Source organism: Salvelinus alpinus, chromosome 15 (assembly GCF_045679555.1).
Source record: "Salvelinus alpinus chromosome 15, SLU_Salpinus.1, whole genome shotgun sequence".
In the NCBI taxonomy this organism is placed as follows: domain Eukaryota; kingdom Metazoa; phylum Chordata; class Actinopteri; order Salmoniformes; family Salmonidae; genus Salvelinus; species Salvelinus alpinus.
Window position 1 is genome coordinate 21,855,378 of NC_092100.1, and position 15,889 is coordinate 21,871,266.

General features: G+C 42.7%; 1 protein-coding gene across 1 annotated transcript; it reads right to left on the reverse strand.

Annotated features, from left to right (window-relative positions):
- LOC139539719 (transmembrane protein 161A-like) lies at window positions 1-15,593 on the reverse strand. The gene is made up of 12 exons (XM_071342917.1): window positions 15,380-15,593; window positions 14,659-14,762; window positions 14,348-14,434; window positions 14,141-14,232; window positions 13,866-14,022; window positions 13,082-13,233; window positions 8,494-8,557; window positions 8,180-8,323; window positions 7,968-8,081; window positions 3,480-3,654; window positions 2,907-3,003; window positions 1-1,506 (listed from the first exon to the last, which is right to left on the reverse strand). Exons 1-12 carry the CDS (start codon window positions 15,380-15,382, stop codon window positions 1,208-1,210), a joined length of 1,488 nt encoding a protein of 495 aa, XP_071199018.1. The 5' UTR covers window positions 15,383-15,593; the 3' UTR covers window positions 1-1,207.
- Window positions 15,594-15,889: the final 296 nt, after the last annotated feature.

Here is a 15,889-nt window from a genome sequence, read left to right on the forward strand (position 1 = left end):
AATATTCAATTATTGTTTTATTAAGCCACACAACCAAATAAAACACTTGTACACAACTAAAAAGTTAACGCCATGCATTCAGAAGTCTCTTAATTGTAAAAACAGCATCTTCATACAAACCACACACCGTGAAATGATTAGCGAACATTCAATCAAATAAATCACACGTGCCATAAACCATGACCCAAACAGCAGCACGACACCTGCACCTTTCCAACATAATATGACCAGGGGCAAATAAATAAATAAAAAACAAACCATTGACCTTACAATCAGCAACGCATTTCAGACCTAGGTTGAAGTTTTAAGCGAGATTTGTTCTAAACCTACATCTGTGAATTATAGTTTGGCAGCAATAAAAGACAAAGTACCTTGTTCAAACAACTAACAAACTTTGTTGAGACTGAAAGATGGTTGATAACAAGTAAATTTGGCCAAATCCAGTCTGGGCTGGAGTGTTATTCAATGATACAGATAAATGTCTATCACCAGTCTACCATTTTACAGAGAAAAAAACATTTAATGAAAAAAGGAGATCTTATCATCGACTTAAAATCCCTGAGTTTCCAGGCACTTGTAATTCTTCTTTGAATCCCTTCATTAAATAAACACAGTAACTGATCCTCAGTGCTTCGTTTTAAAGGTGGGTATAAATGATTAAGGAGAATGAACAGGCGAGGCCCGAGTTTGATCAATCCATACACAAGTGGTGATGACTGCTAAATAGACTGAACTCCATGGGTTCATGACAATCGGTACGGTATATAGCAGAAAATATAACGAAAATAAAAAAAAAGCATCAAGAGCTTCTGAATCTGTCTAATAGCAAACTAGGCTGTAGTGTAGTGGTACCTTTTTCCTAATAGTAAAGTCTCATTTGCAGCATTTAACAATATTGTGTGATGAAAAATTAAGAAGGTTAACACTGGGCTTAAGAGAAATGTGTTAAGTAGCAAGGGACAGAGTTCAGTCCCCATTATACTGCATCTCCATCATAGTCCCCAGGCAGTCACAGGCAACATCATCTGTGTCCCACAGGACAACAAAGTAGTAGTGTGTCAGAAGAAACCCTCACATGTCCTTAGTTACAGTAAGACAAGAGCACCCATCCTGTCCTTCTGTTGTGTTAAAGAGGTTTACCTGCCTACATCACACTGGGCTTGTGTTAGCTAGGTATTGTGGGTAGTGTAGTTCTGTGTATTCTTCCTCAGTTCTGCATGAGGTACTGGTGGAAGTAGATGCCAAACAGGCTGCTGATGACCTGGCAGGCGGCCACCCACCAGGTAAGGAAGGCAAAGAGGCCTCTGAAGAAGAGGGGGGTGAGGACGGAGCGCAGGGCTGAGAAGCCCTCTGTCAGACGAGCCACCGTGGCCTGGATGTCCTCCTCCATGTACTCCACCCCATCCTCGTCCTCCTCCAGCCCTGGCAGGACGGGAGTGACCGTGGGCATTACCAGGGCAGGAGTCACCCCCGGAGCCTGTTCCGCACCACTCCACGAGAAGTCACCTGACATACAGAACAAAAACACAGCAGGAACGAAGGCCGTTACCACATGAGACATTCTAAATGAACAACTTATAGACTACATATACAGGTAACTGCCAAAATATAGGAAACACCAACATAAAGTGTCTTAATAAGGTGTTGGGCCACCATGAGGCAGAACAGCTTCAATGCACCTTGACATAGATTCTATAAGTGTCTGGAACTCTTGGAGGGATGCGACATCATTCTTCCATGAGAAAGTCCATAATTTGGTGTTTTGTTGATAGTGGTGGAAAACCACGTCAGGCACCGCTCTAGAATCTACTTGATTCCATGTGTTATTTCATAGTTTTGATGTCTTCACTACTATTCTACAATGTAGAAAATAGTAAAAATAAAGAAAAACCCTTGAATGAGTAGGTGTTCTAAAACTTTTGACCAGTAGCGTATACTGTGAGGGAACAAACTCCCTCACGACGCCAGGTCAGCGGAGTCAATCACCACCTTCCGGAGACACCTGAAACCCCACCTCTTTAAGGAATACCTGGGATAGGATAAAGTAATCCTTCTAACCCCCCCCCCCCTCCCCCTTAAAAGAGTTAGATGCACTATTGTAAAGTGGTTGTTCCACTGGATATCATAAGGTGAATGCACCAATTTGTAAGTCGCTCTGGATAAGAGCGTCTGCTAAATGACTTAAATGTAAATGTACTAATCGTACTATATACACACACACCTCTTCAGAACGTACTGTTTAGTCAAAATGAACACAGTAACCAAGAAATATCAACAAAATAGGCTCACCAATCCTGAGAATGTATCATCTAACGCACAATTGCGTTGATTCCCGCCATTTGTTCATTTGGGTACAGCGGGTCCCTTTTTCTCTCTATCAACGGATTATCAAACAAGCGTGAGTCTGGAAAGAGGATTCTCTTCCTCAAAAGTGTACAGCAAAGTCTACTAAATGAAAAGCCGAAATGAGTATAACAATGTCATTTAAAGCATACTAGATTTTCTAAATGTGACATTCTATAAAAATAAAAAAACATACCCATGCTCCTTTGAGATCCCTCTTTCAGTCACAGAGCTCTTCTAGCCATGGTAGCCCAAATAATGGGCAACTGGGCATTTTTATACATGAACCTAAGCATGATGGGATATTAATTGCTTTACTAACTCAGGAATCACACCTGTGTGGAAGCACCTGCTTTCAATATACTTTGCATCCCTCATTTACACACGTGTTTCCTTTATTTTGGCAGTTACCTGTAACATCAGGCATTATTAAGGTGAAGCTGTTGGTAAATTATCATGACTCCCCATTTTTAAATTGTATAATGCAGATTCTCAGCAGTCACTGAAGGCCTCACTGAGATTAGAGTTGTTGCTTATGTTGTTAGGTGCTGTACATGTCTTACCCAGGACCTTCAGAGCCAGGGTAGAGAAGAGGAGGAGTAGAACAGGGATCACGTACTGCAGGGTGACTATGGTCAGGTAGCAGAACACACGGGTCACCTGGAAGGACAACAAAGACTCATGGATACAGGTTTCCTCTGTCAATTAAGGTTGGGTGGTACCCATATTTTCAAACCGTTTCTGTACCACACCAGGGTATACGGTATTACCGGAAGTGCACACAAGGGGCGCTATTTCTAAAACGATTTAGGCAACAGGGATCTTGAGCCAACAGAGATTGTATGTCTCTGCTGTAAGCAAGAAGCTTGATCTTGACAACTAGCCACTTAGCTAGAAAGTTAGCAAAGCAAATGCATAGCTGGAGCCCTGAGCTGGAGATAATTTGACACCTTAGATTTCTTATAGTTATACTTACCTTATAGTTTAAGCAGTGGCGTAGCACGCCCCAGCCCAACCCCTCCACCCAAAAAAAGTGTATGTATGCATGCATAACTTTTTTTTAAACAGTATTGAAAATCATATTGTCGGTATTTCGAAAAAACAAAATGGCTGGTTTAGAGGTTTAGGCATCTTACCTTCCTCTGGATGTCGATAGCAGCGATGCGTCCTGCCTCCTTCTTCATCTGGTCCACCCACTTCTGGGACAGGTTGAGGTAGGCCTGCATGTGGTAGCGGGTCAGGGCCAGCCTCAGGCAGCACAGCACCACCACCGCCCACAGACGAACACTGTCAAACATTGCGCTTGACATACTGGGATAACACACAGAGACGTCAACACTAGGAGTTGAGCTGTTGCGGTGACTGCAATACCGCCACACTGGCAGTCATGACCGCAGTCAAATTCCACATGACCATTGGGTCACATTAATCTCCTCTTATGCATTCTGGACATGTGTTGTTAGTACCCAACTGCTAATGGCCGTGTACTCTGATCTCTATAGTCCCTCTAACCACTGACATCAATACAAATTGGATCTCAAATCATATCAAACACTTATCAAAACAGTTTTTAAAACCCACCTCACTGATCGATCAATTTGAAGAAAGAAATTCAATAACAGGTTGAAACTGAGTCGAAAACATGGTCATTGTGAATGTTGTTTCGAAGCCAAACAATGAAGTGGACAGTGCTTTCTAAGGTGATGATCAATTCAAAACACCCATACACATATTAGACCTTATGGATACATATAGGCTTATGAGCCCAAGCCCGAAGAACCCCTGAATGAAAATGATTTTTCCTTATACAATACATAGCTAATAGCCTACCGCTTACTACACATGGCAGAATTCTTTATTTTTGTGTATATATATATATATATATATATATTTGTATACATATTTAAGATTTCTTTGGTATATAATTGGTCTAGCCTATACTCCAAAATTAAACACATTATACTAGTCACCTTTGAGTGTGGACTGTATAATTATGGATACTGGATGGACCGGTTACCTTATGCTATCCATGAGTCTTGGAAAGAACATATAGGCCTAGGCAATACTGTTGGTTCATTGATTGTGCAAGGCAGCATACAGTTAGCCTACAATTTGTGAATTTGTATGTTATATTTTCATAATGAATAGGCTGACACTTCCTTTAGCTTACACAATCTCACCACTGTGCTATTCCATCTCCTCGCTCTCCCCTTAATTCCTTTCGAGAGCACAGAGATCGGGGCTGTCAGTTTAATTAAATATGTTTCATTGTAAAAACATTTTACTACCTATATTTCTTAACAGATTTAACTTGCCTTATCAAATTAAGCACTAGAGACCTGCAAGAACATGGTTGGAGAGCCCATGGCATACAAAGTGTGGGCGCAATATCACCTGTCACGCTGCAAGAGGCTCCACTGGGATTCTCTGCCTCTAACCCTATTACAGGGGCTGAGTCACTGGCTTACTGGTGCTCTTCCATGCCGTCCCTAGGAGGGGTGCGTCACTTGAGTGGGTTGAGTCACTGACATGATCTTCCTGTCTGGGTTGGCGCCCCCCCCTTGGGTTGTGCCGTGGCGGAGATCTTTGTGGGCTATACTCGGCCTTGTCTCAGGATGGTAAGTTGGTGGTTGAAGATATCCCTCTAGTGGTGTGGGGGCTGTGCTTTGGCAAAGTGGGTGGGGTTATATCCTGCCTGTTTGGCCCTGTCCGGGGGTATCATCGGATGGGGCCACAGTGTCTCCTGACCCCTCCTGTATTTATGCTGCAGTAGTTTATGTGTCGGGGGGCTAGGGTCAGTCTGTTATATCTGAAGTATTTCTCCTGTCTTATCCGGTGTCCTGTGTGAATTTAAGTATGCTCTCTCTAATTCTCTTTCTCTCTCGATCGGAGGACCTGAGCCCTAGAACCATGCCTCAGGACTACCTGGCATGATGACTCCTCGCTGTCCCCAGTCCACCTGGCCGTGCTGCTGCTCCAGTTTCAAGTGTTCTGCCTGCGGCTATGGAACCCTGACCTGTTCACCGGACGTGCTACCTGTCCCAGACCTCCTGTTTTCAACTCTCTAGAGACAGCAGGAGCGGTAGAGATACTCTTAATGATCAGCTATGAAAACCCAACTGACATTTACTCCTGAGGTGCTGACTTGTTGCACCCTCGACAACTACTGTGATTATTATTATTTGACCATGCTGGTCATTTATGAACATTTGAACATCTTGGCCTTGTTCTGTTATAATCTCCACCCGGCACAGCCAGAAGAGGACTGGCCACCCCTCACAGCCTGGTTCCTCTCTAGGTTTCTTCCTAGGTTTTGGCCTTTCTAGGGAGTTTTTCCTAGCCACCGTGCTTCTATACCTGCATTGCTTGCTGTTTGGGGTTTTAGGCTGGGTTTCTGTACAGCACTTTGAGATATCAGCTGATGTAAGAAGGGCTATATAAATACATTTGATTTGATTTGCATGCTCCTCAAACAGTGGCTGTTGCTTGGAGTGAAATAAGTGTTATAAGCTCAGACATCTCTATATGCAATCCTGTGTGAAAGCAGAGCTTTGATGGTTGCCACTAAAAAGACGATCCAAGCTGCTAATATATTTATTTCTCAGCTGCTTATATTAAGCACATGCGCTGCTATAAAACCAGAGAAGTCTACCTGGCATGGTTACAAAACGAACCGCGGGAAAGCGGCCTTCATTCGTTATTCGAGTGCATACGGAGATGTCTTTTCCCCCCTGCCCATTTGATAATGGGCCATTATAAATTGAAACAAATGACATTAGTTAATTGAGAATAGTTCGATGTTTAAAGTTTAATGAGAACAGCATGTGCAGCCTGAGGCAAAGAACAGAGTGCAAGCTTTTTTTGATACTTTCTCAAATCATCAATAGTCTATAGTTGCATCATGCAGCCCATAAATGTTAGACATTCTAAAGGTTTGTATTATTCAAAACTAGATTAACTCTAAAATCAAAGTATAGGACCTTTCAAATTATCACTTGTACACTCCATATGTGCACTCAGCTCCGGAATGGGAAAAATATCCTTTCTATTATATAATTTTTTACTATAAAATCATATAATATAAAATGGCACAGGACTAAAAAGCATATCTTGTCTGCTAAATTAACTATCCTAGAACCTATGCATGGACAGAAAACATACAGTAGGCCCACTCATAATCGGTTCTTCTGAAATACTGTACATTTTCTTAATATGTTTCTTTAGACCTACCTAAAATAAATAATGGATTTATTGAGATGGTGTATATTAAATGGATTTGTTAAACCTCTTTAAAATGTACTGAAATGTTCCAAAGGCTAGCATCAGCGACTTGTATGTGTGGAGACGCTAAACGTGCTGATGTTAATTACCGTGAGACCAGCAGTCAATTACATGACAATAACCAGCTGACTAAGTTTCATGACCGCCACAGCCCTAACAAGGAATGAGCACAAGGGTGCCAAAAAGTCATAATTGTAATATTTCATCATTGAAGTATAGGAAATCAGGGGATGCACAAGAGTGGAATACAGCAAGTATATACATACACTACATGATCAAAAATATGTGAACACCTGCTCGTCAAACATCTCATTCCACAATCATGGGCATTAACATGGAGTTGGTCCCCCTTTGCGGCAATAACAGCCTCCACTCTTCTGGGAAGGCTTTCCACTAGATGTTAGAACATTGCTGCGGGGACTGGCTTCCATTCAGCCACAAGATCATTAGTGAGGTCGGGCACTGATGTTGGGCGATTAGGCCTGGCTTGTAGTCGGCATTCCAATTCATTCCAAAGGTGTTCGATGGGGTTAAGGTCAGGGCTTTGTGCAGACCAGTCAAGTTCTTCCACACCGATCGACAAAGCATTTCTGTACGGACATTGCTTTATGCATGGGGACATTGTAATGCTGAAACAGGAAAGGGCCTTCCCAAACTGTTGCCACAAAGTTGAAAGCACAGAATCGTCTAGAATGTCATTGTATGCTACAGCGATATGATTTCCGTTCACTGGAACTAAGGCGCGTAGCCCGAACTATGAAAAACAGTCCCAGACATTACAGTTGGCAGTTTCCACTGCTCCAGAGTCCAATGGCGGCAAGCTTTACACTACTCCTGCTGATGCTTGCCATTACGCATGGTGATCTTAGGTTTGTGTGCAGCTGCTCAGCCATGGAAACCCATTTCATAAAGCTCCAGACAAACAGTTATTGTGCTGACGTTGCTTCCAGAGGCAATTTGGAACTTGGTAGCGAGTGTTGCAACCGAGGACAGACAATTAAGCGCTTCAGCACTCGGTGGTCCTGTTCCGTGAGCTTGTGTGGCCTACGACTTCGCGGCTGAGCTGTTGTTGCTCATAGACGTTTCCACTTCACAATAAAAGAACGTACAGTTGACCGAACTGACTTGTTGGAAGAGTGGCATTCTTTGGCGGTGCCACGTTAAAAGTCACTGAGCTCTTCAGTAAGGCCATTCTACTGCTAATGTTTAGCTATGGATATTGCATGCTTTGTGCTCGATTTTATACACGTCAGCAACGGGTGTGACTGAAACAGCCGAATCCACTAATTTGAAGGGGTGTCCACACACTTTTGTACATATAGAGTACCAAGACACACACTTACAGCGTGACTGAGGTCTTCCCCATTGGAGCGTTCCCCAGGAAGTCCCTAGCGATGGGTTTGATCCACAACACGATCACCACCACTGGAGCCAGAAAACTAATGTGCAACAGAATCCTACAGGGAGCAGAAAACAACACCCGAACAGGAAGACATTACTAGCGGAGCCAAGTGGTTATTTGGTTTCACAGCTAAATCTGTGTTAGTGTTCTTACTGGATGAATGGGCGGTCTGAGTTCATCTGAACTGCGTCCAGGTGGGTCTGGGCTAGGCGGAGGCCAGGGAAGGCCAGCAAAGCACCAATAAAAGCACAGATGGCAGCCAGACCCAACTTCACAGTCAGCTTGGTCACCGGGACTCTGATGGGAGCCCAAATATAATAAACATTAGAGAGAACATTTGCCGACACACAGATCACTAAAAGCATATCATCAGTCCATGAATGACTGGCTACTATTCTATGGACCCAAGTTGTGATTTACATATTTATTTTAAATAAATTTAAACTGTCCAATGAAGAGATACTTACGACCACTCAGCAAAGCCTTGCTGTTTTGCGAAAACCTCAAGGTTGTTAAAAAGACTGTTAAAACCTGCAATACAAAAGCATAAAAATGATCAAATTAACTAAACAAATCACTGTTAAGTGATATATATATATATTATTTATTACAAACACACTGTACAGAACATTAGGAACACCTGTATGGGATCAATATCATGCCAAATGTATTGTGAACACACAGCATGCATTATGTATATCATGATCTGTACAAATAAGTACCAACGCACAAATGTAAATCACTATCCAAAAACAAACACCTTTTGAATTGTATATCGATATATGGGATTAGAATTTTTTTTAGAACAGCAGATATGCAGGTCATTTCCAAGAACCTTAAGGAAATGACTGCCATAAAGATTTGCACATAGAGATATGCGCAAACATGACAGATACGGCAAACCTGCAACTCCATATTTGGAAGAGCTTAGGTCACCTGAATTTAGTCAGGGATTTGACAAGAAAAATACAAAAAGTTATCAAACTTAGAAAGCGATTTGTAGTCGTAGGGGGAAAAAGTGTTTGTATCCGTAGGAAGCGATTTCTATAAATCGCTGGCAGCCTCTCGTTCGGCCATGTTGATGCCTGCCTTTCAAGGCTGCAGAAATTATAGTATGGTAACCATAATGTTAACCATATGTGTAACCATAGTATGTCCAATGTAAAGAATCGAAACCCTAGATTACTCTATATTTGCAACACTATTACGGTGTACACCCATTCGTAAAGCTCACCGCAAAAGTAGTCAATGCCTTATTTGGGCGATGAACGGGTATACACAATACATTTGGCATATTACTGATCCCATACACCTGCTCTTTCCATGACAGATTCACCTGGTCAGTCTATGATCCCTTATTGATGCCACAATTCCACTTCAAATCAGAGTAGACGAAGGGGAGGAGACAGGTTAAAGAATACATTTTAAGCTTTGAGACATGGATTGTGTACAGTTGAAGTCAGAAGTTTACATATACAGTGGGGAGAACAAGTATTTGATACACTGCCGATTTTGCAGGTTTTCCTACTTACAAAGCATGTAGAGGTCTGTCATTTTTATCATAGGTACACTTCAACTGTGAGAGACGGAATCTAAAACAAAAATCCAGAAAATCACATTGTATGATTTTTAAGTAATTAATTTGCATTTTATTGCATGACATAAGTATTTGATCACCTACCAACCAGTAAGAATTCCGGCTCTCACAGACCTGTTAGTTTTTCTTTAAGAAGCCCTCCTGTTCTCCACTCATTACCTGTATTAACTGCACCTGTTTGAACTCGTTACCTGTATAAAAGACACCTGTCCACACACTCAATCAAACAGACTCCAACCTCTCCACAATGGCCAAGACCAGAGAGCTGTGTAAGGACATCAGGGATAAATTGTAGACCTGTACAAGGCTGGGATGGGCTACAGGACAATAGGCAAGCAGCTTGGTGAGAAGGCAACAACTGTTGGCACAATTATTAGAAAATGGAAGAAGTTCAAGATGACGGTCAATCACCCTCGGTCTGGGGCTCCATGCAAGATCTCACCTCGTGGGGCATCAATGATCATGAGGAATGTGAGGGATCAGCCCAGAACTACACGGCAGGACCTGGTCAATGACCTGAAGAGAGCTGGGACCACAGTCTCAAAGAAAACCATTAGTAACACACTACGCCGTCATGGATTAAAATCCTGCAGCGCACGCAAGGTCCCCCTGCTCAAGCCAGCGCATGTCCAGGCCCGTCTGAAGTTTGCCAATGACCATCTGGATGATCCAGAGGAGGAATGGGAGAAGGTCATGTGGTCTGATGAGACAAAAATAGAGCTTTTTGCTCTAAACTCCACTCGCCGTGTTTGGAGGAATAGAAGGATGAGTACAACCCCAAGAACACCATCCCAACCGTGAAGCATGGAGGTGGAAACATCATTCTTTGGGGATGCTTTTCTGCAAAGGGGACAGGACGACTGCACCGTATTGAGGGGAGGATGGATGGGGCCATGTATCGCGAGATCTTGACCAACAACCTCCTTCCCTCAGTAAGAGCATTGAAGATGGGTCGTGGCTGGGTCTTCCAGCATGACAACGACCCGAAACACACAGCCAGGGCAACTAAGGAGTGGCTCCGTAAGAAGCATCTCAAGGTCCTGGAGTGGCCTAGCCAGTCTCCAGACCTGAACCCAATAGAAAATCTTTGGAGGGAGCCGAAAGTCCGTATTGCCCAGCGACAGCCCCGAAACCTGAAGGATCTGGAGAAGGTCTGTATGGAGGAGTGGGCCAAAATCCCTGCTGCAGTGTGTGCAAACCTGGTCAAGAACTACAGGAAACGTATGATCTCTGTAATTGCAAACTAAGGTTTCTGTACCAAATATTCAGTTCTGCTTTTCTGATGTATCAAATACTTATGTCATGCAATAAAATGCAAATTAATTACTTAAAAATCATACAATGTGATTTTCTGGATTTTTGTTTTAGATTCCTTCTCTCACAGTTGAAGTGTACCTATGATAAAAAGTACAGACCTCTACATGCTTTGTAAGTAGGAAAACCTGCAAAATCGTCAGTGTATCAAATACTTGTTCTCCCCACTGTACCTCAGCCAAATACATTTAATCTCAGGTTTTTCACAATTCCTGACATTTAATCAGAGTAAAAATTTGTCTTAGGTCAGTTAGAATCACCACTTTATTTTAGAGAGAATGATTTAGTTCAGCTTTTACTTCTTTCATCACATTCCCAGTGGGTCAGAAGTCTACATACACTCAATTAGTATTTGGTGGCATTGCCTTTAAATTGTTTCACTTGAGTCAAACATTTCAGGTAGACTTCAACAAGTTCCCCACAATAAATTGGGTGAATTTTGGCCCATTCCTCCTGACAGAGCTGGTGTAACTGCGTCAGGTTTGTAGGCCTCCTTGCTCGCACACGCTTTTTCAGTTCTACCGACAAATTTTCTATAGGATTGAGGTCAGGGCTTTGTGATGGCCACTCCAATTCCTTGAATTTGTTCTCCTTAAGCCATTTTGACACAACTTTGGAAATGCTTGGGGTCATTGTCCATTTGAAAGACCCATTTGCAAACAAGCTTTAACTTACTGACTGATGTCTTGAGATGTTGCTTCAACATATCCACATAATTTTCCTCCCTCGTGATGCCATCTATTTTGTGAAGTGCACCAGTCCCTCCTGCAGCAAAGCACCCCCACAACATGATGCTGCCACCCCCGTGCTTCACGTTTGGGATGGTGTTCTTCGGCTTGCAAGCCTCCCCCTTTTTCCTCCAAACATAACGATGGTCATTGTGGCCAAACAGTTCTATTTTTCTTTCATCAGACCAGAGAACATTTCTCCAAAAAGTACGATCTTTGTCCCCATGTGCAGTTGCAAACCGTAGTCTAGCTTTTTTTAATGGCGGTTTTGGAGCAATGGCTTCTTCTTTGCTGAGTGGCCTTTCAGGTTGTTGATATAGGACTCGTTTTACTGTGGATATAGATAGATACTTTGTACCCGTTTCCTCCAGCATATTCAAGAAGTCCTTTGCTGTTGTTCTGGGATTGATTTGCACTTTTCACACCAAAGTACATTCATCTCTAGGAGACAGAACGCGTCTCCTTCCTGAGCGGTATGACAGCTGCGTGGTCCCATGGTGTTTATACTTGCGTACTATTGTTTGTACAGATGAACATGGTACCTTCAGGCGTTTGGAAATTGCTCCCAATGATGAACCAGACTTGTGGAGGTCTAAAATAAATTCTGAGGTCTTGGCTGATTTCTTTTGATTTTCCCATGATGTCAAGCAAAGAGGCACTGAGTTTGAAGGTAGGCATTGAAATACATCCACAGGTACACCTCCAATTGACTCAAATGATGTCAATTAGCCTATCAGATGCTTCTAAAGCCATGACATAATTTTCTGGAATTGTCCAAGCTGTTTAAAGGCACAGTCAACTTCGTGTATGTAAACTTCTGACCCACTGGAATTGTGATACAGTGAATTATATGTGAAATAATCTTTCTGTAAACAATTGTTGGAAAATGACTTGTGTCATGCACAAAGTAGATGTCCTAACCGACTTGCCAAAACTATAGTCTGTTAACAAGAAATGTGTGGAGTGGTTGAAAAACGAGTTTTAATGACTCCAACCTAAGTGTATGTAAACTTCCGACTTCAACGGTACGTGTGCCATTCAGAGGGTGAATGGGCAAGACAAGATTTAAGTGCCTTTGAACCGGGTATGGTAGTAGGTGCGCCAGTTTGAGTGTGTCAAGAACGGCAACGATGCTGGGTTTTTCACACTCAACAGTTTCCTGTGTATCAAGAATGGTCCACCACCCAAAGGACATCCAGCCAACTTGACAACTGTGGGAAGCATTGGAGTCAACATGGGCCAACATCCCTGTGGAACGCTTTCGACACCTTGTAGAGTTCATGCCCTGACGAATTGAGGCTGTTTTGAGGGGGAAAGGGGGGTGTAACTCAATATTATGAAAGTGTTTCATGTTTTGTACACACAGTGTACATCCCCATGGGACTACTGTAGTAGGGGTTAGTGTAGTGGACATACCAGGCTCCAGGCCAAACTCCAGGTAGTCTTCTCTGACCACTAGCACCAACATGGCCACCAGCAGAGATAGGAAACCAAAGGCCAAGCACACCGAACGCTCACCCCCCTCGTCAGACCGGAAATAGTGGCCCATCAGGGAGTGGAGGGTTTTCCTGTGAGAGAGGGTTAAGGGCAACACAGGGACAATCGGGCAGTCCCTCAACAAACAACTCCAATCAAGGAGGAGCACAACAGGTGCATCTGAGTGTTTTTTTGGCAACAGTGCATGTTTGGGTGTTTCATACTGTTTTTGAATGGGCGTCAAGCTTATATTATCAAATTCATGAAAACGTAGTCACTTAAGATATATGTAAAATTATATTTGTGGATTAATTTCTACCTGATGCCTTTCATGAAGGTTTGACAGAATTTAGATTTTTTTCCCATAATCGAAAACCTTCACGAAAGGCATTAGGTTGAAGCAAATTAATTCAAAAATACAAATATCATTTTACATACTGTATGTTAAAATGACCACGTTTTCATGATTTTGATTATAAGCTTGAAGCCCATTCAAAAACAGTATGGGACTTGCAACAGGAAGTAGGCGGGACTTTCATAGGGTTATTGATGTATACAAGGGGCCCACTTTGTAGAAATTGACACTAACAGTTTTTACATAGTGATAACATTGACAAGTACAGTGAGTACAACTTCAGTCTTCTTAGGAATAAGTTCAATTCCATTTTCAAGTTAAAATTGTAATACAACTATGGGATCTCAGAGAAGGTGAACTGAAGGATACAGGCAGCAGAGAACAGTCAGCACACACCAGAAGGCCCCAATGTGGACCTCCATGGCAGGGTCAACTACACAGAAGTAGCCCTCGGTGAAAAGGTAGATGCCCATCGCATACACTGCAAAGTCAATCAACCACTGGTACTCCAGGAAGAATCGCAGTACTGAGAATGGGAAAGGAGAGACAAAGCAAAAATATTGTAAGGAAAAGATAAGGCCTAAATGCAAGGGCTTGGAGGGCATTTCAGTCAGCAGTAGTGGTCATGCTTTTGTTTTATTTACCAAGGGCATCAAGGAGGCCAATTGGAGCTTTTTCCAAGTTCAGGTCGATGTCCTTCGGCACTGTGAGAGGCTTGCTGTCCCCATTCTGTCTCCTACAAAGAAGAAGTCAGCAAACCTTCTCTGTAACAGCACAGTCTACTATCATAACAGTGATACAAAAGAAAAGACACCAGTTGTACTGTATCATCATGCCCCCTCAGCTCACACCTGTCTCTCCTGCTGGGCTTGCTGGGCATCTGTTTGCCTGCCAGGGCACACAGCTGTCCTTCAGAGGGGTGTTTGAACCGGAATAGACTGAAAGGATCAAGTTATATTTGTTTTAAACATATATACACATTGCAAGTAGTTGGCTAGTAGTATGACTGTTGTTTAACTCAAATCTTTTCACTATGATTAGGCAGTTTCTCCTGCCCTCATGATCTGACAAGGAATAACTCCAAACCCTAACCACTATCAGGATGTCTCTACACCCAATCTCCAAATCCACTTCTGCATGACATTTGTGTACATTACTTTACCTGCCATTGCATAGAAGCCAGCGAGCAAAAGAACAGTGTGGAGTCATTCTCTGCATGATGCTAGCAACCAGCAAGCTGACCACCAGCTGCACTCCAATTAGCGCCTGTTCAGACAGACAGACAGACACACACCTGGTTAATCAAAGTAGCTACAGTACAAAAAGGGGTCAACCCAACGTTTGTAGACAACCAACATGGAGTTTCCTGAGAATTGTTTCAACCGACACAACTGCTGCGTGTCTCAAAGGTGTCGCTACTACACGTGTCGAGAGTGGGGGGGTGCCCTCCTACAACTGTCAGCCATTCAACTTTTCAAGGAAGGAACCAAGTCCTCTTAAGCCAAGGAAAGAAATCACCCAAGATAGCCATGACATGGGGGGGAAGTGCTGGCTGTGAAGGTTACCATCCATGCTAGCAGCCCAAGTAACCTAGCTAACGGTGTGCAACGTGTCCATGGCTAATAGAATGCAAGGGCAATTTATGCTAACTTCAAACTGACATATAGCCAGCTCTCAATTTGAAGAGAACCTGAAGCAGTAACTGTGACAAGTAACGACATTTTACCGGTAGCTGACATTTCTAAGCTAGCTACCTAGCTATTTTGTAGCCAAAATGTACCTGCGGTAGAGGCTAAACGCTATAACTACAGGCATTTGAATTAGCTAGCGAAGCTCTACATACTGGTTGCAAGTGGACACAGATAAAACATCTAGCTACTCACCATCTCTTCAACGAACTGAAGTCAATTTTCGTAGTGTTAGCGACACACGCGTGTAGTTTAAGTGTCTTGACAGCTGATCAAAGATGGCAGATAAATTAAGACTGTTCACTCTGTCCGTTTACCATTGAACATCAATTGTAAGTTCAGGTCTACTTAACTGACACCAATGCAATAGCAGATGGGTCTGGTCTTCTTAATTCATTGACTTTCATTTAACTAGGGGGGGGGAAACGCTTCCTTTTCCGTCTCTGAGCTGATGACATTATGCTACTGTAGGCAGGCCTGGATTTGGGTTCCACAAACCACAGAAAACAAGCGGTTTCATTGGCTCGAATAGATGTCTGTTCACGATTTCTTGGGATCCCGTTACAAACTATGCCAAAAGTGGTGGAAGACGCCTAGTAAAAATATACCTTAATCGCAATAATGTCTTTTCTAATGTAGAAAATAAATAGTTGCACCTGCTTAGCAATAAAATCATACTTTTATAGATACTGTATCATAAAGCTA